This window comes from Poecilia mexicana, unplaced genomic scaffold, assembly GCF_051168715.1.
Source record: "Poecilia mexicana isolate PSO_F unplaced genomic scaffold, ASM5116871v1 scaffold_11, whole genome shotgun sequence".
Taxonomy (NCBI): Eukaryota; Metazoa; Chordata; class Actinopteri; order Cyprinodontiformes; family Poeciliidae; genus Poecilia; species Poecilia mexicana.
Genome location: NW_028263380.1, coordinates 14,004,551 through 14,030,457, shown reverse-complemented (window position 1 = coordinate 14,030,457; position 25,907 = coordinate 14,004,551). Strand labels below are relative to the sequence as shown.

Below are 25,907 nucleotides of genomic sequence, written 5' to 3'. Positions count from 1 at the left end.
GCTGACCGCCTGCCAAATGATGAGAGCAACGCTTCAAACTGATCTCTATTTAATACACATGAGGTTAAATCTGGGTGTTTCTGTTATTTAATGAGCCGACCTGCCCCCTGGTCTGTCTGCGAGTCTTAAGCCAACCTATGGTTGCTCTGAGGAGGGGCTTGAGCAGATGTTGAGTGCTATGCAGCGTGGATCGAAGCTAAAGTTCTTCCAACACTGCACATGGGTTGCTATTTGAGTCAAGCGGCGAGGAGTGTATGGGCACGTAACGAGGTGACTATATTCTATTGATTTCCAATCCTTGATACATCCTTCACCCGGAGCCTTTAAGTGAATTTAGACATTACAACATGGTTATGTAAGGGAAACGCTTCCGGCATAAATTCCTTTAACCGTTTTTAGATGTTCGGGTTAGCATGATGCAACTACTACATCACCTATGATCTCCAGCTGCCTCAGTTGTGTTAGCTTGATGCTAAGCGCTGTTTGCGCTTACGCCCGAATTGTCTGGCTTAGCTAAAGTTTTTGCTAAGGAAAACAACTTGTTTTTATTCTCGCGGCTTCTCCTTTTAAATCCGCATCAGGCCAGTAGCTAACCATCAGCTGGTTGCTAATCGTTGATAACAGCGAGATGATTCTAGCGTGGCGTCGGTATGTGTGTGATGCTTTCCAAGCGGTATGACCCATTCACATTAGCAGTGTTACATTTTTCAGCAGCACACACGGAGGCGCAATGTTCTTGTCCACGTTTTCACAGACCCATTCTGTTGTCTCAGAATGTGAACCGGTGTTACGCCGACTTTTGTCTACCTGGAGGAAGATGAAGCGCGGACTGAATGTCTATTTAAAAATTTCCTTTAGTCTTCAGTGATGGATAGAGATTAGCCTTTCCGTCTAGTTTGTTTTTGTTTTTATTATTTTAGGTGACGAGGGTAAACTCAACTCCATTGTGACCATTTCCGGATTCCTTTTCTTTGTTAGTTTAAACTGTATTTTTGTATAACACTAGCTTCTTGAAGCAGTGGTTTTGGGAGAAAATTTTAAAGTTTTTTGTTGTTTTTTCCCCCACATTTTCTTGTGCCATTGACTCCCATTCAAAATGTTTATTTTTGTTGTTATTGTTGTTTTTGTTTTTTAAAGCACACAGCTTTGTCAAAATGTAATTGTTGTTGGTTTTTTCCACAAGTTTAAGATATGTACTGTAAGTTGACCAACACGGAAATATAAATTTATCAGAATTAATATTGCTGCCAATTTTTTTGACTCCCTGGCACAGCCATTGACCTTCCTATAAAAAAAGCTTAAATCTGTAAAGCCGGCATTTGAACATAATGAACATAATGGCAATCTTCTAGATCTTTCTTTTTTGTGTCCAACAGACTAAGGTGGAGCTAACGTCAACAACTTTACACAAACATAAAAAAAATGTTAGAAATGTACTTGCAGTCAGGCTCAGATGACATAATGCACAATTTCCATGTTCATATTTGAGGTGTCTTTCTTTTCTGACAAAAGCACGACTTCAATAATGAAAATGAGCATTTAAGAGGTTAGATATTCCAAAAATGTTTGTCAGCTTTAATAGTGCACATGCAAGGATTAAAAAGATCCACAGTTTTTACTTTATAACTACAGAATGTCATATCCTAAATCTTTTGTTTCACATCTATTTATCAAAACTACAGTAAATCCTACTGATGAACCAGTGGAATAATTTTCTTTCTTTTTTTAATATGATTTTTGTTGCAAATTTTTAACCAAATATCATGAAAATGTGGTGTTTTTACTTAGTGTTATCTGACTGTGAAAATATCATTGTAACACAAACTAAACTTCTATTGGTGCGTTTCTCTGGAGCTGTTTTAATTAAGTCATGTACACTATCATCTAGCTGTACTGAAACAGAGTTTTAGAAATCGCAGAAGTTAGCCTTTGCGTATAATTGCCTAAGGTTCATCACTTAATGTGGAGCACATCGGTTCGCGTCAGAAAGCACCGTCGACAGCACATGTTTTTCTTGTTGGTGCGGCGTTTAATTGCTTCCTCCAGAGATGTATTGTAAACAGGGATCCATTAGCTGCAGGAGCCAGATTAGCTTAGGGATGCAGAACAGATGCTTGCATAATTCCATTCATATCATAAAGGGACCCATGGTGGCTCTTTGTCACAGACCAGTGGCTGCAGGTTTTTCTCTCTTTTTTTTTTCTTTTTTTTTTTTTACAATTGCAAGAGAGGTCCAAAAAAATGTATCAATTACAGATGAATAATACTGGAGCCATATTTGGCTGCGATAAATATAAAAAAAAACGTCTTTCAGGCTCATTGTTAACCACAGATTGGTCATTACCTTCTTCACCAAAGATAAATGTACAGTGGTGTTGAGTTGTGGTTCATAATGTCTCAAAATCCACTAGAATACACTGGTCAGGCTTAACATTTTGACCATTGAGAGGTGAAGTGAATAACCCCAAGTATCTCCTCATCATGGTCCATGTTGGTGGTTGAGGCAGATAAGGAAGCAGGTCAATATTGTGACCTGATAAAAGCACGAGAACAAAGAACTGAAGAGCGACGGTTAGGTAATTGAATCAGAGTGTCTCCAGATATTCATTTCTGCTGGGACGTTGTCACTCTGCAGCACTCTGTATCTATCAGCGGAGGCTCAGGAATGCGTGGTTGATCAGTTTGTTGCCTATGCAGTTGCATAGATTCAGACCTGCTTGGTTTATGCATTATTGTTGTTCAGAAGTTGGTCTGGGTGTGTCGGTTTACTTGTTAATAAATCTTAGAGATCAGACGTGACCCGTCGCAGTGTAAAATAGTTTGCATTGTTTCAGTACTTTACGTTTTTGGAAGGCTTAGGTGTGACACGTAACTCTGTTCTCAACAGAGTTACGTGTTCAGGTTCAGGTTCTTCTGCAAAGCATGATGACGTGTTGAGGGGGTCATCCGACCTTTTGAATCGCCCGGGTTGTAGCAGGGTCACCGCCAAAACACGCTGCACATCAGCTCTAGAGTACTGGACTTCACCAGCCCTGGTGTAGTGGCCTGCATGGCAGAATGTTGTTGCTTTCCAGGGTTTCCCCCAGAAAACTTGCTAAGCCCGGTGGTTGGGTGCTAAAGCAGTCTTTCATCCAGCGGCTCGTCATGTTTTTGAGTTAAAAAATGTTTAAACTTGACAGGAAATTTGAAAATATCACTTGATAATTATGTGTTATTAAAAGATTAATACCTGAACACCAACTGTAAAGTCTTAAAAAATGCAAACATTAAAAAAAAAAAAAAAGCAATGCATTATAAGCTTGGTGGCCCACCAGGCTTATAATACATTGGGGGGAAACCCTGGGTTTGTATTCAGCCTCTGCTCATTGGAAGTCGAGTTGAAAAGATAGTTATTTCTAACAGCTGACAGATTCCTCATGATTCATTAGGCTAAAATCACTTTGTCCCTTTTTAGAAACTTTTAAGAGTTTTAAGAAAAAAATTGAATGTGACTGACGGTTATTTTTTTGTTTGTTTGTTTGTCTTGCAGGGTATCCAACCAGAGAAATTACACCTCGGATTCTGTTTTGAGATGTGCTTAATCTTGAACTTCCTATAAGACCAACCCCACTTGCCTTTGTCAGGACCAAACTACATATTGTGTTTTTTTTTTTTTTTTTTTTTTTTTGTTTGTTTGTTTTTTACCAGGATAAATTTGCGCTAATCTTAATTCATCAATATTAAGCTTTGCCTTTGAGCGTTGAAATAAATTGGTAAGCATGGTGGCCGATGGAGATGCCCAGTCTGTGGGCAGCGGTGTTAGACTAAAACAGGAGATCTCCCTCCTCCATGGGGTCTGCCTCATCGTGGGAAATATGATTGGCTCTGGAATCTTTGTCTCTCCGAAGGTAAAGACTCCTGCCCTCTTGAATAAATATTTGATCGTCATAAATGAATCTTGTTACCACTGTGTTCTCTGTGCAAACAGTGTTGCATGTTTCCCCATTCTCTCCTGTTTCTCCACACATCTGTTGTCCCTGCAGGGAGTTCTCGGGAATACGGGCTCTTACGGCTTGTCTCTGGTGGTGTGGGCCATCGGAGGGGTATTTTCTGTGATTGGAGCGTTGTGCTACGCTGAGCTCGGTACCACTATCCGCAAATCCGGAGCGTCTTACTCTTACATTCTGGAAGCATTTGGAGGCTTTTTGGCTTTTATTCGGTATGTCGGCGCACCTTTGAAGTTGCACAAGTTTTTCTTCTTTGTAGCGTCTTGAAAACAAGTACATCTCTACTCACCAAAACGTGAATTCAGTTCAAACAGTGAAGGTTATGTAGGATGATTATGCATGGATTGTAAATGTCTTGTTTTTGTTACTTTTGATGAAAATGGCTTCAAGTTAATGAAAACTGAAAATTCAGTTTCTCAGATACTTTGAACATGACCAAAAAGAAAAAAAAAAAAACAACAAAAAAGCTGTCTCCTGGTGCAAACATCACAATCCTCTGAAGCATGTGTGTTAAACTCGAGACGCGTGGGCCACAACCGGCCTGCCGTAACGATTTCTGTGGCCCTCCAGGCCTCAGAAATTGAACTTCAAGATAATAGTTGTGTGCTTAAGCATTAATTAATCAGTCAAATCAAATCTGTTTCTATTTGCATAGAATGCAATTAATGTGAGAAGATGTTCAGTATTATTTTTGAGGAGTACGAATCAAATCCAGAGAATATTTTAAGTTTGTTAACATGTAGTTTTATTTATATGTTCTACCACAACCGGCCCTTTGAGAACATTCACGATCTTGATTTGGTCCACAACCTTTAGAGTTTAAAAGCTGTGATTTTTCCTTGTTGCATATGCTCTTTTCTTTCCATCACATTTTTTCCTTCCACTCAACTTTCCAACAAAATGCTGTGTACAGCGTGTTTCTGTGACTGTCCCTCCCTGTGAAGAATTTTACTGAAACCTGAACAAATACAAATTAAGGTCCATCATAAGATAATTAGATTTCTTAAATTGGGTTTTCTGTAATCAGATTTCCTTTGAAGCTAAATTTGCTGCTTATATGATCCGTAAGACACAATCATGAAAAGTAACAGAAAGCACATTTTGATTTGACTTAGACACACATTAATGTTGGTGTAGCTCATATTTTAAAACCCCGTTAGATCTAGCGACGTGCATGCTAAAAGTGTCCAACAACAGTAACTGGTCTTTCATCTCGACTGCAGACTCTGGACGTCCCTGCTGATCGTAGAGCCAGCCTCTCAGGCAGTGATAGCCTTGACCTTCTCCAACTATTTGGTCCAGCCTTTCTACCCCACCTGCTTCGCCCCGTACTACCCGGTCCGCCTCATTGCAGCTGCCATAATATGTAAGACTCTTCTCCTAAGCATGCTGCATGATTTTTGTTTTTTTTAATCTCTTGTATGTTTACCTACCTGTTTTTTTAAAGCACACATGAGGTAAGTTCAGATGGTATAGCTCACAGGTTTACACACACCACCACCAACCTTTTGGTAACTATAGTTCAAACAAGTGTACTGAAACACTTAAAGGCGGTAATTATTTGTCATACAAAATCTTTGGTGTTATGTGTGAATTCTTATTGTATGGCTATACTTGCCTGCAAGTAAGTAGGTATGGCCACTTCTGCATGGTTTGAATAAAAATAAAAAATAAGGTCTTAGAGTGGTCCTGACTTGAATCCGGTTTAGATGCTTTAAAAACACCAAAGACACCCGAAGAGTAGCTGACTAAAACAATTTTGTACTAAGAAAGCCAAAATGTCTCCACAGTAATGTAAAAGACTGACGGCCAGTCATAAAGACCATATGACTGTGGTCGTCAAGGAGACGCAGAAAGTTGTTGGGGTTAGAGGAAAATTGCTTGTTCCACATTGGCCTAAACTGTTACGGCTAGATTTTATTTTGGTTCCCCCCTCCACACATGAGATCATCGTTTTGGAAAAACTGCGTCTAGCGTTTACTCTGATTCTCTTTGATGCAAATATTTAATTGCTCTGTAATCCAGTCTCTCATAAACCTGTAGTACAATTACAGCTTTTCCAGCTATCAGCTGTTTCACTTGCTTGTGGAACTGAAAACTGTTAAGTTTACAATACACACAGTTCCTCAAACGCCGAGATCCATGCACATAAACTGCACATAGTCTTGGATTAGAGCTTCCTCTTATATGAAATGATTTCTGCAGGAGCCAGGTTCACAATTTGAACATGATTGCATCATATGTGCAGCATGAAAATGGAGGGGAACAAGCTTGAGTTTTAGAGCCTTTGGCATCTCGACATAATACCTTAATCCTGTCTTCGCTGTGAGATCATAAAGCTGTGTGTATTTACAGCTGCACTGGCGATTAACTCTTAATGCATCCTGAGTGCTAAAAGACAACAGCAGAGGCTTAGGGATGGTAAATTAAGGAGGACTTTGAAGAATGAAGACAATGCAAACACACTAGCTGATCCTTAAACCTGTTGGATTTATTTAAACAACCAGGTGTATTACCGTGACAGATCATAAGTGTCTTTAGGCAAAAGCTTCAAAAAGATCAGTGAAACCAGCTATAAACTTAAAAATGCAAATATTCTTGCAGGTTTTCAGATTTCTACTTTGAAGGATTTTGATCATACAATTTAAATGTTTAATATATCCATTTTAATTGTTTTTTTTGTTTTTTTTACAGGTTTGTTGACTGCTGTAAACTGCATGAAAGTAAAATGGGGAGCGATCCTCCAGGTCATCTCTACTGTAGCAAAGGTGCTGGCTCTCATCGTCATCATCATCGCCGGCTTGGTGAAGCTGGGTCAAGGTATCGTCCCGTTAACTCTGTCGCGTCTGCAGCAGCGCCGGTCGGTCCCAGCAGTTTGGAGTCGAGGCTCACGGAGGACGACTTGAACGCTGTTGCCTCTGTTCAGAGTCGCAGCTGGAAAGTTTTACTAGTTACTGATTAGCCTAAGAGGAGGTGGAACCAGATGGCTTAAAGCATGGGTTTTTAATACGTGCTAATCATTAATGGGTATTGATGGATTTTATGTATGAGTGAGGTGTTTGTAGTTTTGGATTTGAGTAAATTAGATTGCTTTATCACTATTCTAAACTGCAATGCGTTGACGTTAATGTTTTGGGAAGGTATGGCAAAGAGTTGCAAAATGTGAAATTAACTCGACTTTCTAAATCTCTCTTGTGAAAATAAATAAATAAAACCTACTAATCGTTGCATGTTGGGCCTCAGAGGTGAAGGCAGCATCATTTTCTAAATACAGGCATTGATTTTTAACCTCGGCTTCAGAGAACAAAGAATTTCTCACATAATTTTTCTGCATTGCTAACAAATGTGGTGCTAATAAAAATGTTGCCTTTAGAAATACAAAGATTGTTTTTTTTTCTTTCTTTTTAATGTCAAATGTTTGGATAATGTTGGCACTGCATTAATTTTGTCATAAATTATCATTTCACTTGGAGTGAAAGCCTCATTCACTTGAGTCCAACGGTTTAATCTAATCGGTTCTAAAATGATTGAAATATATTAATTTAATTTGGATGCTTTGGATTTTAATGTTAGAATTTATTGGCATTTGTTCACCAGTGCAATATCTAAATATATATATTGCATAATGACAGTGACAGTTTGAACAATTGAACATTTTTCTTTGTTTTTTTTATTGTTTTTTGTTGGGAAGGTTTTGACCAGAATTTTCAGGAGCCGTTCAAAGACTCCAAGCTGGAAATGGGCCACATGGCTTTGGCTCTTTATTCAGCTCTCTACTCCTACTCTGGCTGGGACACACTCAACTTCATCACAGAGGAGATCCAGAACCCGGAGAGGTGCGGTCTCCTGTTCTCCATGTGTTCCCGCCGTGTCCTTTACGTGAGCGCTCACTTTGAAACTAACAAAGATGCACTAAAACGTTTTTAAGCCATTTTCCCTTTACTTCCCTTGTAGGAATCTCCCTTTGTCCATTGCCATTTCCATGCCCATTGTCACAATAATCTACATCTTAACCAACGTAGCTTACTATGTGGTCATGGACGCAGACACTCTGCTCAACAGTGAAGCTGTTGCTGTGGTGAGTTTCTGTGCGGTTCTCAGAATTAAAAAGCAAAGGCGGCGATGTGGCGTTCACATGGTAACCTGTCAAACATGCTGATTTTATGAACAGGCTGATTAGCAACGGCTTGTAAATATATTCATGTCAATTGAGCCTGGGTTTTTTTTATTATTATTATTTGATGATCAAAACAAGGTGCAGAGAGAATTTTTGAAGAAAAAGCTGGAAAAAAAAAGAAGAAAAATTTGCATTTCTTCCCTCAAGAATCCATATTTAATAGAACCATTTTCTTTTAGTAAAGCATTTCTTCTTGCTACCCTTCCATGAACACCAGATTTGTGGAGCGTGACACAATTATGTACCAAAATCCTCCCAAAAAATACTTTGGTTGTCACATCAATGTGTTTGAAAATACAAGGATCTCCCTTTATGGTCATCATAGAAGCGCCTGGTTATGATCTGCACTTCCTGTCTTTGACCGTCATCATTTCCAGTCTGGTAGACGAGCACCGATGCATGCATCTGGCGATGGTGCGTCCCTTCGGTTATCTGCGACCGAGGGAGTAGAGACTGCAGCTAAAGACATTAGTGCTCTACGCAGGAGCAGCAGGGAGGTTCATGATCTGATTACAGCGCAGATGGAGGAACAATTGTTCTTAACGACCCTTGTCAGTGCCGTTTTATAATTTTTATTGCGGTCTGATGGCTTACTTATGATGCCAAGCTATGACCTGGGTCAGTGGACCGAGAATGAAGCGATTCCTTGAAAGCAAACATCTTCTGCTTCCATCTTACAACTCTTAGAAATTTAAACTTGGAGTCAGAGTAACCGAAACTAATTAATCCCGTTTTGATCTCAGCTGGTGTCGGTTTTAGTTATTAACCCAAAAATGATTCCTGTTTCGTCCCTAGGCTTTGTTACTGAATCTTTTCTGCATTAGTGATGATCTCTGTTTACTGTCCCGTCAGACATTTGCAGATGAAGTCCTGGGCTGGGCTCGATGGATGATCCCGTTCTCTGTGGCCGTTTCGTGTTACGGAGGCCTCAACTCATCCATCATTGCTGCCTCCAGGTGGGTGAAAAATGATGCCATTCGACATGGCATAAAATTATGGCGGTATCATAATTGTGTTATTTTGCATTTTCAAATTGCATAGGCGATTTGCTGCTTAATTGTTTTCTTCACCTTTTGACATGAACCGTTGCTGCCAGAGCCACCACTGTTCTGAAAGGACAATTAGGACAGACATGGAATTGACAGGAAATTACAAATTAACCTGTCACCATAATCGCTACAGTCATAGTCGGCTTTAATTGTCTTTGGAATCTGTTTTTAGATCGCAGGTGCTGAAATGTAATTCTAGCACGTACATTCATACTTGATTGCTCCACTTTTGCCACATAACACAAATAAGCTGTACTGATAAAGTTTTCATCTAATAGGATAACTGTGTCTCCACTGCTTTTAGTGGACTTGCACTGCAGGAACGAAACGATGGAAAATTTTAGAGGTTTCGAAACTGTAACCTTTCCGTAACCCTTGACTAAATCTAGCCCATTTTGAAGATTCCTCGAAGGACCGGTTTGCATTTGTTTCCTTTCTTTTTTTTTTGTCCTTTGCAACATTTGTTTTCGCCCCGCAGGTTGTTTTTTGTTGGCTCCAGAGAAGGCCACCTGCCCAACGTCCTGTGCATGATCCACATTAAACGTTACACCCCGATTCCAGCCCTGCTTTTCAATGTTGGTTTGTTTAATATTTTAGTAGCTCTCAAGCAAAACTCTGCACTCAGCCTCTGTCTGTGTCTCATGCACGTGTGTGCTTCTCTTCTTCAAGGGGATCATGTCGTTAATTTACCTCTCCGTGCCCGACGTCTTCCGGTTGATCAACTACTTCAGCTTTAATTACTGGCTGTTCATCGGCCTGTCGATAGCCAGTCAGATCTACCTTCGACTCAGGTTTCCTGATTTGCCGCGCCCCATTAAGGTAGGACACCTGTTGGCGGTCGCTTTAGCCGCGCATGTCGACATGCAACTCCCAAAACATTGGAAATACCTGCACTTGAAGGATTTGTATTTGATTTGCTTGGCAAATTTCCATTCTCACTTTTTGTCATGGTTGGTGATGGACTGAAGGTAAAATTATCAGACTGATATATCTTACCAAAGTATTGGCAGTCTTCTTTTTCTTTTTTTCTGTATTTGACAGCAAAAACCATTGTGTGCCTTATCAACATATTCATATTTTCAGGAATAACTCTGGTTAATTTTAACTTAATACTCCCATGGCAACTAAGTAACTTGGAGTAACAGAGAGTTTTTTTTTTTTTTTTTTTTTTAATAATGTCTTCCTTTTATATTTTCTTATGCATATATTAATTCATGTGTTCTTTATATATGTTTCTCCGCAGCTGTCTCTGTTCTTCCCGATAGTTTACTGCTTGTGCAGCATTTTCCTGGTGGTTGTTCCCCTTTACAGTGACACTATCAACTCTCTTGTTGGAATCGCTGTTGCTCTGTCCGGAGCTCCAGTCTACTATATTTGTGTCCATCTACCTCCCACGTCTAGACCGCCCTTCCTCCGGAAAATGCTCGGTAAGATCCTCCGTGTTGCATGGCACTGCAGTGTTGTTGTGTTTTTTTTCAGTTAAGCTTTTTTTTTCCATTAGAATAAATTATAAATGCCAAATGGTGCTTAAACGTATTTTTCATTTAGATTTTTCCATCAGCCTTAATAATGTTACAGAATCTGTAACGAATGGAGAAAAGTTGTCCAACTTTACAGTTTGGTTTGTCGTCCTCATTTTCAGTCCGAGTCTGAAAAAATGTTTTTAATTGTTCCTGAGTGCAGTTTGTAGGCCAGATTAGTGATTTCTATGGGGTTCATGAAGAAGTGGATTTATTAAGCAACAAACGTCACGTCCAAACCCAGACACATGATGTCCTTAAGGAAACCTCCTCTGATCTGGATTAACGAGATCAAACTCTCTCTGCCGAGGACCTGATCCAAACCAGATTTGCTGGCCAATCTGTCAAAGTTGCTGTTGTGTTTCTTGTTTTTTTACTTTCTCCAAGTATTTGAAGTGGTAACTGAAATACTCATTGTGTAGTATTTCCTAAAAAGCAGGTTCTTTAGATAATTATCTCCTTCCTTCTCTGCTCTGTATCTACATAGACATTTGATGTTTAACTTGCCATGGGATTCTCATGGTATGTTGACATCGCTGACAAAAAATACCACAATTTTCACCTTACTTACACAATCTCCTAAAAAGCAAAAGTACAGCATGATCTAATTGACTTTATTTCTCCTCCGATGTGAGCCTAGTCAAAACCTGACGAGTTTAGTATTATTTGAACTTCATTTTTAAATTGTAGTTAGTTGCCAGATTTACAAACAGCTGATGGTGTGCTAAGCTTATTTCAATCAATCAAATTTTATTTGTATAGCACATTTCAGCAGCAAGGCATTTCAAAGTGCTTTACATAATTAAAATAAAAACAGCATCTGACATTGAATAAACAATGAGAAAGAGAGATTTTAAGAAAAAGAAACGGTGAGAAAGAGAAATTAAAGTAAAAATAAAGAGATTTAAAAAAAATATTAACAGTGGCATTAAAAATATTAACAGAACAGAATTACTTAATTTTATGTTGTGTAATCACTTCTTTGCTCGTTGGCTTAAACAACCTCGTGTTCCTCTGAGTAACTTTCTGCAGTAAGAAGCTTTTCCTTGACTCGTTTTTCAAACAGAACAGTGTTGGGAGCTCAGACGGGACTCAGATTAGTGTTTCAAAGTTCAGTCCACTGGAAAGTCTGCATACGCTAAATAATGAAGAAGTGTGTTGGGTATTTTTCTTGAACCTATATAAAAAGACCACAGACAACGTATATGAATTTTATAGACAAAGCTTTTGCAAAAGGAGAACTTTCCGCCACGGCCTCTCCAGGCCGTTCCAGAGAATTCTGATCTGCTTTCACGTGAGCTCCTTCTTTTATTGTCAAAGAAAAACAGTCACAGGGGGCAGTCAGGAAAACAACAGAGGTCGTAAAACACCCAACCAAAACAAACCAGCAACTCAGTTCCAGGTGTGATATCTGATCTACGGTCTGAGCCCAGTTCAGCTCTAGGTCAAACTGTCAACAAAGAGGGAGGATAAACAAGAGACAAAATACGACTGCTCACAAGCAGTTAGGAGGTATTCTGGTTGATAAGAATTAAGATCTGGGAAACTCAGAGTTAACTGTCTCACATAAAGATAAACAGACAGTCGTAACCTCCAGGTCAGTTTATACACACATAAGCAAGAGAACACTTTAAACTAAAAATCACAATAATACTGATTAACATTAGACTGAATATGAACTAAAGTAATAATGATAATACCAAAAAATATCTAACATTCCCCCCTTTTTATCATTTTACTATGTGTGTAAACTTTATGCAAAAGCCAAGCATAGAAAATAAAAGAAAAGAAAAGAACCAATAAATGCAAGTTTTTTTTTTTGTTTTTTTTTCCTAAGCTAAACACAGAAAATACACAATGAATAAATGTAATATAATGAAATAAATGAAAATAAAAGAAACAGCAAAAATCAAATGCAGTTTTCTCATCACTACACCACTTGTTTCCACATTTTCGGTGCAGGAATCATTCAGCAAATGAATTCATCTGTTTATTGATTACAGAAATTCATCACTGTTCAGAAAACCATCAGAACTTGAAACATCTTCAGTTGTCTCATAAGATGCCTTTGCCAGCTGATAGTTGATAACAGTTGTGTTAACTGTTTTAAACATCATATGTCGTAGACAAGGAATAATGCAACTTGTGAAAAGACAGAACAGAACTAAAACAATCAGAACAGGTGTCACGAGCTTTAACAGCAAGGACCACCATGGTCCAGAAGTAAGCCATGAAAGCAAATCAAAAGAGGGTGAGCCGCGTGTTCCACTCTCCACATACTGTTTTAAATCTTCCAGCTCGTATAGAGCGTCAGAAATAGTTCCTCCAGTTCCTGCTTCATCTGGCACAAAAGTACAGCACGTCGGGCCAATAATTTTGCAGACCCCTCCCTGAGGGGCAGCGAGAAAGTCCAGGACAACACGGTTTTGCATAACCATGTTTCTCAGTTCAGTCAGTTCTTTCATGGTGCCATTGGCCAGCTGGTATGTGATGTTGATTAGTCGCAGTAATCCGTACCTGTTTATCTCAACGTGGTCCCGAATCTCTCCTAGACCAACCCATGGAAACAGGCTTTGCATGAATTTTTCTCCGCCGTTCCAAATCCTGAATTCCCATGGAACTCCGGTATGTGTTGTTAGGCCTCCCCATCTTTTGACCTCTGACATAACTGTTCGTTTGGAGCGGGTGTGTAGATCATTCTGTGCTTTCCTGATGAACGCAATCGGGTTGATTAGAGGTACCACAGCACACAGTCCTCCCCAATTTTTCGGCAAGAACATGTATGCTTCATTCCCGCATATGAAGTACCAGTCTGCCAACATCCGTGAGCCATAATCTCCTGGCACTATGGCGCTGCACAGTGTTGTCACTTGTCTCCTCTTTGTCTTATGCGTGATGTTGAAACTCCTCTCCTGAAGCAAGTTGTCACAGTCTGGGTTGTCCTTCCAGACTTTGCAGTGTGGAGTTGCCCTTTGACCCCTGCAAGCTGTGCAGTCGATGAAATCCTGTGTCGGTTCGCAGTAGGTGTAAACTCTGTTACACAAGTTCCAGGGCAATGTCCCTAGAACAACATGTCCATTATTATAAACACAGTTCCTCAGAGATCCTGCTTTGGCTCCTGCTAACGAAATGATCTCTGGTATTTTCCATATAGTTTGTTGAGATGACGGAAAAGGAAGTACATCGTCTGCAAGTGAACAATTTAAAGATTGAAACAGTCCTTGCACAGCCTCTCCCATCCGGAGGTCAGCTGAATAGTCCTTCTCACGTGGTCTGTCTCCCCTTAGGGGTGGGATGCGGCGCGGTCTGGTGCTTAGAACATAGAGACACATCTGTTTGTCGTCAGTAATGTTACCTGGTCGGAGACCTGAGTTGTGTATGGAAACCGGCAGCTGCGCACACACGTAGCAGTTCACAGCATGTCCCTCATAAGCGGTTCTGTTCATCAGTTTCCACCAAAGATTGGTACTGTAGTCGTGTGGGTGGAACTCAGGCTCGCTTCCTCCTCCAAACATCAAGCATACAGCAGTCACAGCGCAGTAGAAGATCCATCTGGCATATGGAGTCCCCATTGCTGCTGGGCGTGCAGAGATGTCAGAACCCCCAAACTAAAGGAGTGAGAATCTGTCGAGTTTCTTCACTGGCGTTGAGACAAACCGCCCTATTGGTCAGGAATCCCTGTGTAACCAGCCTTCCTCGCCACTCCGGATTAGGGATCCAACACTCTCTGCAGCTTGCAGTGACTGAGATGTATCCAGCTGGGTCTTTCAGCAATCTTTACAGCTGTTGGTGTGGTCATCAGCACCTGGAACGGTCCTTCCCACCGTGGACTCGCCCAGTTCTTTCGTTTGATGACCTTTATGTAGACCCAGTCACCTTGCTCGATTGGAGCGGTCTCCTGTGCAGGAAGAGAATCATAAGGCAGTAACTTTGCTCTGGACACTTCCTTCAGTTTAAGAGTCCTGATCATATAATCTGCTAATGTCTGATCTTCATCAGCTTTTTGTATTCTGGAGCAAACAGAGGCAATCTGTAAGCTCTCCCATGAATTATTTCAGAAGGTGTTTAGACCATCAGCTGTCGGGGTGATTCTCATATAAAGCTTCACTAAATCTAAACATTCTGTGGAATACCATGTGTTGGGGTATAGTTTTGCAGATAGCCTTAGCTACCATCAAAGCATCTGCATGCTTTGATGGAACTATTTCAACCCATTTAGAAAAAGCATCAATCATCATCTAACAGTATTTGTTAACTCAAAAGTACATAACAAAAAAATTTTTATGTGAGAATTTAGTAGTTATATAGTATGTAGTTACCTCACCATTTTCCTTTTCCCCCCTTTTTACACATGGCATTGCCCATGTGTCACAATCACTTAAGCTTTTATAAAGTCTTTGGGAGGATTAGTAGTTAATGCAGGTGAACTCATAGGTGTATAAAAGATATTTTAGCAGACACGTATTTCAATTGCAGGATTATATTTTGGTTTTTCTTTGTTAAACTCTAAATTAAAATTTTCAGTTAAATTCAATGAAATATTTCATAATATTTCAACACTGCAATATCAATTTTTTCAACACGTAAAGATGTTTAATTTAGTTCCAAACTAGTAAATAAAACATTTGAAAATCATTATTAGCTAAGAATCTCTAATACATTTTTTTTAATTGGTGTAATTTAGTTGCATAGCTCTATCAATTTTTTGTTTAACTTTTAATGATTATAATTTTTCTTCTTCATGGTTTCCCAACCTATGGCCCGTGGGCCCTAAGAGGATCACTGGTCCTTCTGTTAAGGACTGAGTTAACGGGTACAAAATGAACGATTGTATCTAACATTGTACCTAAAAACCTCTAAAATGTTCCTTTCTGGGTAGATTATTCCTATATGCAAACAGGATTAGTGAGCACATTCTTATATCACAGTGGTGTGTGTATAACTTATCTCGCATTTCTCCACTGTCTCACTTCTCGCTTCCCCCTCCTGCTGTTGGCGTCGCTGCAGCTGGTCCTCCCCCCGCCTCTCCTCCAGCTCCCTGTCAGTCCAACTGGCTCTGGTGTTGGATAAGTTGTCCAGACCGTCCCTTAGTGAATGTCCAGGTTGTCCACCAATGAATTTAGTTCCAGTCCAAACGTCCAGCAGGACTCCATACAGTAGTTTGCTGCATGGCAGTTCCCAGATGTCCAAGAATCAGGATCAGCGGACATCTTAGTGCCTTTAGGTGGCAGAAATCATTGTGTTCTTTTTCGCTTCTTTATCAATTGTCATTGGCTGGTGATGAAGGAGGGACATCATCTGATCTGGCAGGACAGGTTCGAGTTGAGGTCGGAGGTCAGACTCACCGCAGCAAGGCTCAGACAGAGGAAAAAGAAAGAAGCAAATAAGAATCCATTAGGGTTTGTTTGGCTTTCTGTGTCTTTTTTCTTTTTACAAACATTTCCATATAACTTTTCTCTTGTGATCGTATAGTGTTTAGCCCCTTATTACCCAACTTTTTAAGAACTCATAAATCCTTTTTTTATTCAAACACATATAAACATGAAACATGTTAAAAGCTGTAGTCTCTTTTAACCTGTACAATATTAACCTTTAAAATGTAGAATGTAAGTTTATGTTAACTTCATCTGAGTCACATCTCACCAGAGAACAATGGATTTCTCTAAATTTGTCGATCTTAGTGCTGCAGACTGTGAGGTCAGCGGGCAGCCCTCCTCTCAAAAAGGCCTAAGAGAGTCATGAGGCTGGATAATGTCCAGGTCGGTACCTTACTCTGACCTCTGACCCCTCCAGTTATACAGCCAAAGGATCATTTCACCAAGTTGGTGTTATAATCTGATTACGACACAATATATTAAACATTGTTCTCTAGGGAGAATTTTATTATTTAATTTTATTTTTCAGCTTCTCCTCCTTCAGGAAAGTCATAATTCCACTTTTAGCATACAAGGAAGTTGTTCCCATGTTTTTATTTCAGTGAGACGTCTCTCAACTAATTTTTCTTTGAAAGTGTAGGTACACTAAAAAACAAACCAAACAAACAAACAAAACAAACAAACAAAACAAACAAACAAAACAAACAAACACCAGTGTTTCCTAAAAGTAATTATTTCTGACTTGTGAGGCTTAAACCTAATTTTTAGTAACATTAAAAATTATTTTGCATGCACTGGTTTCATACCAAAATTCAATTTCTTTTATTTATTTATCTTTTACTTAAGTGTAACAAGCTGAACTTATGTCCACCATTTCATCAATTTAGTCTGGTGGTGTGACTTCTTGGGGTGTGGTAGAGTCTGATCATGCTGTGTATTTCTCCTGTTTGTGATCCCCTCACTCCACCATTCCTCTTGTTGCCCCATGCAGCATTCTTTGAAGGGCAGTTTCTTGACCAGTGGCCAGTGTTGCCACAAGTCCAACAGATATCGTTGTCCTTTGGTTTATGACTTAGGGGTCGCTGCCTAAGGTGACCTCTTCTGCCTCTGTTTCTCCCATGGCCTGTTGAGGAGCCGCGGAAAAAGACAGAGGTGTCTACTTCTCCAAAATCCTCCAGATGAAAAACTCTGATCCTGTTTTTTGATTTTTTGACTACTTTTTCTGCATGACGTGCCCACGTCATCAGCTGTGGGACTGAGGCAGCATCATATTCAACCAGGTGTTTTTTAATCCAGCCCTCAATTTCAGGGCGGAAACTAGACATTAAAGCGTTTTTTTTTTTTTAGTTGTTGTTGATATACGCTTTCAGGTCCTTCATCATAAGTGATCCCACTGTGAACTTTGAACTCCTTCTCAAATCGTAGACGAAAATCGTCCACGTCTTCTCCAATTTTTTGTTTCATCCCTGACAGATGACTATAATTTGCCTTTTTACGAAAATTTGCTCTAACTCTCTTACACAACGGGTCCCATTGTGCTTTAAAAGCATCAGAGAGAGCAGGGTTTGCTCCTTGAAGGTATGGAATTGGAGCTAAAATATTATTATCAATTGCTTTCCCTGTATAATTTCCTCTTACTTCTACCCAATCTTTTGTGTAACTTCCTCTAATGAGGGGTACAGTCGTGCTGCTGGGACTGGGGCAGACGGAGCTGCTGCAGGAGCTTGCACTCCCTGCACCTCTACAGCATTCCTTGTGCTTAGAATGATTTTATTATCTTTCGGTCTAACAAATAGGTTTTTTGCTTCTACGAATTTTTTGTCTTGAACCTTTTTAATTTGTTCTTTCCGGTCTATGGCTGCTTTTAACCATAATTTAGCACATCTCAGCTCATCCTCCTTTTTAGCCTTTATTATTCCCATTTTTCTTTCTTCACTATTCTCCAAAATTCCCACAATTGTTTGCCATTGATCAATTTTTAGCTTAGAAAATTTTTATTTATTTAAATTTAGTCCAGATTCGTTGACTCCTAGGGAGTCCTATGAACTGGAGATCTTTTCAGTAGGCCAGCAATTAAAAATACCTTGTTGTGGTATTCTCCACTTCAACTCTTATCGAGTGGGAGAATCTCGCCTTTGCATCCACAAGAGGTTTGCTGTTTAACCCCACTGTTTTTATATGAGGTAAAATATTGAGCAGTATTTAAACCTCCAATCACTCTTTCACGCACACACACATCAAAGCAGCAAACAAACAGCAATATCAGCACAATAATAATAGAACAGTAATATTAAGCTTCCTATCTACGTGAGGACTTACCCTTAAGAGGTGTCCTCTAAGTAAGGAGGCTCTCCAAGAGCCTTTCCTTTTGCCTTTAGTTGAAACTCTGTCAACTGGGACCCTTATAACTTCTTTAGTCAAGCTGGTATCTGACAAGGACTCAAACCCTTTTTTTTTTTTTTTTTTTTTTTTTTTTTTTTTTAATACAGATTTTTAGTCAAAACGCTGTTTAACAAGGATTCTTAAACCTCAGAGTTTTAGTTAAAACGCTGTTTAACAAGGATACTCAAACCCCAGAGTTTTAGTTAAAACGCTGTTTAACAAGGATTCTCCAACCCCAGAGTTTTAGTCAAAACGCTGTTTAACAAGGATTCTCCAACCCCAGAGTTTTAGTTAAAACGCTGTTTAACAAGGATTCTCCAACCCCAGAGTTTTAGTTAAAACGCTGTTTAACAAGGATTCTCCAACCCCAGAGTTTTAGTTAAAACGCTGTTTAACAAGGATACTCAAACCTCTAAAATAGTCATTATAAAATTCACCTACGTTTCTGTATTTTTCGGGTTGTCCAGTCGGATCTCGTCACTCCGCCGTTGGCAGACAAAGTCGGACATGTGTCGCTGGCCCAGCGAAGAATTTTGCTTCCTGGGTCTTTCTTTCCAGGTCCAGTTGACTCTGGCCGTGCACGGATTCAGCGCGTCTTCCTCTGCCTGTCAGCGGGCGGGGAGAGATCCGGGTCACGGCACCAATTAATGTTGGGTATTTTTCTTGAACCTATATAAAAAGACCACAGACAACGTATATGAATTTTATAGACAAAGCTTTTGCAAAAGGAGAACTTTCCGCCACGGCCTCTCCAGGCCGTTCCAGAGAATTCTGATCTGCTTTCACGTGAGCTCCTTCTTTTATTGTCAAAGAAAAACAGTCACAGGGGGCAGTCAGGAAAACAACAGAGGTCGTAAAACACCCAACCAAAACAAACCAGCAACTCAGTTCCAGGTGTGATATCTGATCTACGGTCTGAGCCCAGTTCAGCTCTAGGTCAAACTGTCAACAAAGAGGGAGGATAAACAAGAGACAAAATACGACTGCTCACAAGCAGTTAGGAGGTATTCTGGTTGATAAGAATTAAGATCTGGGAAACTCAGAGTTAACTGTCTCACATAAAGATAAACAGACAGTCGTAACCTCCAGGTCAGTTTATACACACATAAGCAAGAGAACACTTTAAACTAAAAATCACAATAATACTGATTAACATTAGACTGAATATGAACTAAAGTAATAATGATAATACCAAAAAATATCTAACAAAGTGTGTACATGTATTTATATCTCTGGAACACTCTGTCCCCGTCCTACTGCACAATTACCAGCACGCAGTGTTAGTTTAATGAAAATAAGTAGTTTGAGTTTGTCTTGATTTATTTTTCTCATGCTTTTCTTTTTTGTCCTCTCGCTGCAGATAAGATTTCCCTGTTCACCCAGAAACTGTGCTTCTGCTGCGTGGCCTCGCCCGATATTGATCTGGACAACATAGAACCAGAGAAGACAGAATGATGCAGCAACGAAGAACCCAGAGAGAAGCTCTGTCTGAATGGAGGATGATTTGGGTACACAGATGAAGAAAGCCGAGTTGTACATTACCAGGGATGAGATTAAAAAAAAAAAAAAGTAAATGAGCATGAGGGAACCTGAAGAGAGGAGCCGCACAAACTTCCTGCCCTCCTCTTCTCACATCTTTCAGCCGGCGAAGCGGCAGCAGGGTGTTTCACACATAAGCAGTTTACAGCATTTTGATTAAGAGTTTAAAGTTGTGTGTGTGTGTGCGTGTGCGTGCGTGCGTGTGTGTGTGGTAATGGCAGCAGCAGGGTGAGAGGGGAAACTCGCCGGCGCTCCTCAGATATCACAAAAACAGTTTTGCACATCTTCTATTGACTGTTCTGTGGGTTACAAATAGTTTTATTACGCATTCCTAAACCGAAGGACCAAATGCCGATTATTTTACGTTTTTTTTTTTTTTTTTTTCCAACAGTTGTTAGGTCAACATGTCCAGCTGTTTTTCACTCATTTCACATTTCATCTTTATTTAGAAAACCTTCTGCTCTAAGTAGTCTCCTCTTTGTAGGTGACCTTAACGTCCATCAGCAAGGTAGAAGTGGCTTCATTCGGCAAATTTTTGTTACAGTTGTGCCTTATTTTTGTCCTTGCCTTTTTTTCCCCACACGTGCAAACAGCTGAGGATGGAAACCTTTTCTTATATACTGTAACTGTTGCAGGATTAAATGCCCCGTTTAATGTTAAGAGGCAAACCTCAAGATCGGTCATGCTCTTTCTACTGATCCCTGCCAGCCTCAAAGGATTGTGAAACATTTAGGGCATTTAATGTTGCAGTGCTTCGTCATAGAGCTAATAAAATTCAGACTTTTGTGTTATTCAGCTGTGTGGAGTTTGAGCTGCATGTAGAAATGTGGTCCTTCTGAACTGTACGTGCCTTCCAAGTGTGGTGAAATTTTCCTCCCTGTTGTAATGTCTTGAGCACAATTGCTGAAACTTTATTGTAACGTAGCCAGATGTTCTTCTTGTCCAAAGCATTTGCTGCACCAAGCAGTCCTTAGCTTGATGAGTCGTATTTACATGAACACTTCCACAACATAAGTTAAAAACCAAGACGAATGCAGTTCATGTGCTCATTTGCTTTTGGATTCTAGTAGATGTTGAGACCAAACTATAGTGAGCTGTTTGTTTCAAAGAAAGTATCGACTGTACTATATTTAGTCCATTTCCAGCAGATATGAGCTTATATTTAACTACAGGCAGTGAATGTTGCAATATACATGAGTGTTTGCTGTTTCAGTGGATACCAAACGTTTGACATTTGTTGGGAAATAGAAGTGTTGAGTCTTTGTACCTTTCTGTGGATGTAGACCAACCAAATGCTGAAAACCGTTTAACTGTTTATTATTTCACCAGAAGGATGTATGTGCTGTGTGTTTTATTCAAATAAAGTTGAGATGATGTACGTTTTTTTTTTTTTCCGGACTTTATACTTTTTGCCACTAGAGGTCACTGTTTTTTAATCTGAGAAAATGAATGAAATGTTTTTTTTTTTTTTAAAGTTCAGCTCGATTTTTGTTTATGAAGATTACATTTTGAAAAAGCTTATTGCTTCAAAGAATGATGTGTAACAATTCAATATTTTAGGCAATGTTTAAATTATGAAATGTCTTTGAGAAAAATATTATGGGGTTTTGGGACCACACCTACCTAAATAGCTAAAATCCACAAATAGTTGAGACCCATTCTAAATAAGCTTGTCGCTGCCTATTTTAATAGTTCAAACACAAAGCGGACCTTAACATGCAGTGGAAACCATCTTGTACGCAAAAGCCAGAATTTAGTCCTGGAGTTATAGCCAGCAACAATGAAAATAAATTGCCCTTCCAGATTGGCTGCTTTGCAAATGGTGTGACATTTGGTTTTATGTCCTGTCATTTAGCTTCCGACATTTTCAAATATTTTAAATATGCCCTATGAGAAAATCTGCAAACATAAACAATTTCTACTGGGGGAAAAAATAGAAAAATACTGAAGCGCAAACATGCAGGGGTCTTCTGTATTAGCAATGCTGTTGGTGGGCAACTCTAGTAGATTTAATTATCTCATGTTCTAAATGTAATCATACTACAGGAGAAATTTGGCCCACACGCCAATTGCTATAAAAATATATCAAATATGACTTAAAGAAATGTTTACTTCCTGACTTAATTGGACCGCTGTCTCTTTAAAATCCTCTATTAAAGGATTTCTCAAATGTGTATGAAAAAAATCAAGGCAACATTCCAGGTATGTTTTTGATGAGGGAATAATATTAATGTATAGCTCATAATAAGTATAATTTACATAAGTGACACGGTGTGGATAGGTTTAAAACTAAAGAATGCATTGACAACTTTATATTGACTTTTTATCGCCTGTATTTCTTATGAGAGGTTAATAGTTCATTGTTTTACCAAATAATGGCAAAAAAAGTGTAGAAATTTGATTTAACTTTAAACCATTGTGTGGGAGATGGTGTGACAACAGCAACTCAACTAAAGTCCTCAGTTTAGTGTGGATTTCTTGAGTTCATATCTGTGTACACAGTTATTGGGTAATGGTAGTTTAATAAAACATTCTTAAATGAAACATTTTGACAGTAAATAATTGGTAACCCTTGCAGCCACCCATCCTTTCAATGAAAGGGTCAGGTGAGGAAGGGAGCCATGTCTAGTAATTTCATGTTGAAGGCCTGCTAGTACTTTGATGCATATTGACGTCTTGCATAAAAATCATGTTTGTTGCAGACTTTTGACTGAAAAGATCAGCCCTTACCTTACTGCTGTCTCAGTCGAAGTGAAGCTCTGTGTTAGTTACTGATCCAGTTACAGATCCCGACTGTCTGGTGTCACTGATCACATCAGTCCATAAAAACCTTTGAAAAACCTGTCCTCAGATGTTTCTTGGCTCATGATGTTTTACTCATCTTGTTCAGGGGTTGTCAAGTGTCATCCTTCCATATCTGGGACATGTCTCTGAACACCTGAGGAACCAGATGGTCAGTGCAGCACTTGGAGGAGATTGGGTCACTGGTGACTTCATGTTTGAATCCTCTCATGTATTTAGCACTTAAAACAACAAAACCTTTGACGGTTTTGTGATCACGTCCCAAAATCTTAGCAAATTCAAGAATGCTACATCTCTTTGAAAGGCTTTTTACGATGTTTTTGATCTTTCAAGGTTAAATCTAGATTTCTTTTTTGGCCTTTTTCCTTATTACCCAAATACATCCATCCATTTTCTGTACTCTCTTGTGCCTAGTGGGGTCGGGAGGGTTGCTGGTGCCTCTCCAGCGAATGTTTGGGCGAGAGGCTGGGTTACACCCTGGACAGGTTGCCAGTCTGTTGCAGGGCAACACAGAGACAGACAGGACAAGAAACAAACCATGCACACACACCAAAGGACAATTTAGAGAAACCAATTAACCTGACAGTCATGTTTTGGACTGTGGGAGGAAGCCGGAGAACCCGGAGAGAACCTATGCATGCAACTCCATGCAGAAAGACTCTGGGCCGGGAATCAAACCCAGGACCTTCTTGCTGCAAGTGCTACCAACTGCGCCACTGTGCAGTCCGCTAAATACACATCTGATGTTCAAATAATTGTACACAGTGTGTATTTACAATCTTATAATTCATACTGATTCATTGCAACATTTACAAATTGATGATAGGCCATTGTTAAACTGAATTTAAAGGGAGAGAGTAACAATGAACATCTACTTTAGAAAGGAACAGTAAAGCTTAGACCCGTAAAGGGTGTCTCTGTCCACCCGTCTACCTTCCAGCCTCCTCAGGTAACCGGCTCAGCCTCGCCGTCCAACCGGCTCCCCTCCTGGGAGGCTCAGCTCGGAGGCATCACGTTTCTCCTAGCTGTGCACTCTGCACTTCAGACGCTGCCTGTGGACAGGAGCCGTGATCCTCCCCAGAACCGAGGGAGTTGGGTTCCACTGGCTCATGCATAAAAGATAGAGCCAGTGGAAGGAAATGTAGCTGCTGTAGCTGTAGCTGCTCCATCCCTTCAGAAAGGCTAGCAGACAGAAGCAGAGGGGAGAAAAAGCTGTTTTTAGCTGTGAAAATCCAGGCTGATGAGGTGGTGCTTGGCACTGCAGCTTCTTTGGAGGAACTATCTGTCCTGGGGATGGGAAGGAGGAAAGGTGTGCTGTTTTTTAATGGGGTGATTAGATATTACACACTGACACCTGCTCGTCAAAATGGAGCTGTCTCGGCGTCTACACTGGATCCGAAGGCGACCCTGGAGGCCTCATGTGTGCCGCAGGAAGTTCAACCGTAAGCAGACTGACTGAATGAGCCAAACTTTACTTTTTTTACTTTAAGACAGGACAACTATTTATTGTGTTATTGGCTTCTTTGTTGTTTTTCTTTTTGTGCTCCTCTGGTTTCCTTACCTGGCCTTTGATTGCTTGCTGTGAACCAGAGAAACTTCTGGTGAAGTATTGTGTGTGAATCCATCAGGATGACTTAAAACCCCAATTCAGACTGGTGTTAAGGGTAAAATAATACCATAGTGGCAGGTATGCTAAGATTAGCAGAAAAGCAATCGAAACATTGTGATTCTGATAAATATCCCAAATAAAGAATCAGTCTGTATACTTATGATAGATTGTAGAGCTTTCACCCATTCTTTTAAAAACAGTCTAAACTCGTTCAGATTAGATGGAGAGCATCTCTGAACATCAACTTTAAATTTTCCCTGCAACAACTTCTAATTGGATTTACATCTGGACTTTAACTGGGCTGTTTTAACACACGACTATCCTTAAAAAAACAAACCACTCCATCGTATCTCTGGCTGCGTGTGTAGGGTTGTTATCCTGAAGGTGAACCTCTGCTCCAGTCTCAATTTGTAATTCTTCCTTAATTGTCTTGTATTTGCCGCCCCCACCGTGTTTCACTATGACTGGTTCTCTGATTAATTTCCTCTTTCCCGCACCAGATGCGTTTGGGTTGTTCATTTTCAGACGATGGATTGAATAGTGCTCCATAACATGTTCAAAGCTTGTTGTTTCAAAGTGTTACTGCTTCGAAGTTCTCCAGAGCTTTCTCCCTCGGCTGTCTGCTGTGTTTCATGATTTCGGATTGTTAAAAGCTTGATAAAACATATTGAGAGTCTTTTTGTGAACAGTCTTGGTTAAAGAGATCTCAGAAAAGCTTTGGATGTTTGTTCATACCAGTAAGCAAATGTTTGAGTTTTTGTTTTTGGGGGTGGGGGGGGTTGAATTGTGAGGAGAATATAGATGCCAGGTGTTTGTCTGTTCAGCATGTGAGCAACAATGTAGCTCATAAATACAAAAGTAAATGAAAACAAAACATATATGGAGTTTTCCGTTAAATAAAATGCTTATTTTAGATGGAAACACTGAGTTTCTTATTAGGCATTTGTTTTTTTCTTTTTCTGTAGAACGTCTATTTTAAAAAAAAAATGCATTCAAAGTTTGTTTACAGTTGCTTGACCACTCATTAGTTTATGATGAATTGTTGAGCTTTGTTTTGTTATAATGAAGATATTTCAGAGGAGAATATTAGGGTCTGCTCACTTTGATATCTTGTCAGATGGCAATTTTTAATTGTTGGTCATAGAAGCTGTTTCTAATCATGTGAAATAATAAGACAAGTTTTTAATTATGACATGGAACAGTATTTAATTTTCCTCTGCTACTCTTCAGAATAGGAAATACAAGAAAATATGTGGTTCCAGGAGGACAGATGTGTGCTAATATTTGGATGTCAGGAAATGAAAGAAAATAGCCACAGTCCTTAACTTAACTTAACTTAACTTAACTTAACTTAACTTAACTTAACTTGTTCACAGCTGGTCAGAGAAAAAAAAAACACTGGATGAGGACCCATTTATCTGTTCGTCACACATTAAGCAGAAAACAAATCTCCATGACAACCATTCAG

At 39.6% G+C, this 25,907-nt stretch overlaps 2 protein-coding genes across 2 annotated transcripts; one reads left to right on the top strand and one right to left on the bottom strand.

Moving 5' to 3' along the window:
- On the top strand, positions 1 to 21,406 carry LOC106923981 (Y+L amino acid transporter 2). The gene is made up of 12 exons (XM_014997426.2): positions 1 to 270; positions 3,530 to 3,887; positions 4,023 to 4,198; positions 5,210 to 5,352; positions 6,681 to 6,806; positions 7,678 to 7,822; positions 7,941 to 8,064; positions 9,016 to 9,119; positions 9,691 to 9,787; positions 9,882 to 10,031; positions 10,456 to 10,639; positions 19,850 to 21,406. The coding sequence occupies exons 2-12, from the start codon at positions 3,759 to 3,761 to the stop codon at positions 19,942 to 19,944; spliced, it is 1,473 nt and encodes a 490-aa protein (XP_014852912.1). The 5' UTR covers positions 1 to 270; positions 3,530 to 3,758; the 3' UTR covers positions 19,945 to 21,406.
- LOC148156429 (uncharacterized) lies at positions 11,939 to 14,806 on the bottom strand. Its single transcript, XM_088010250.1, has one exon. It carries the CDS (start codon positions 14,302 to 14,304, stop codon positions 12,730 to 12,732), a length of 1,575 nt encoding a protein of 524 aa, XP_087866376.1. The 5' UTR covers positions 14,305 to 14,806; the 3' UTR covers positions 11,939 to 12,729.
- Positions 21,407 to 25,907: the final 4,501 nt, after the last annotated feature.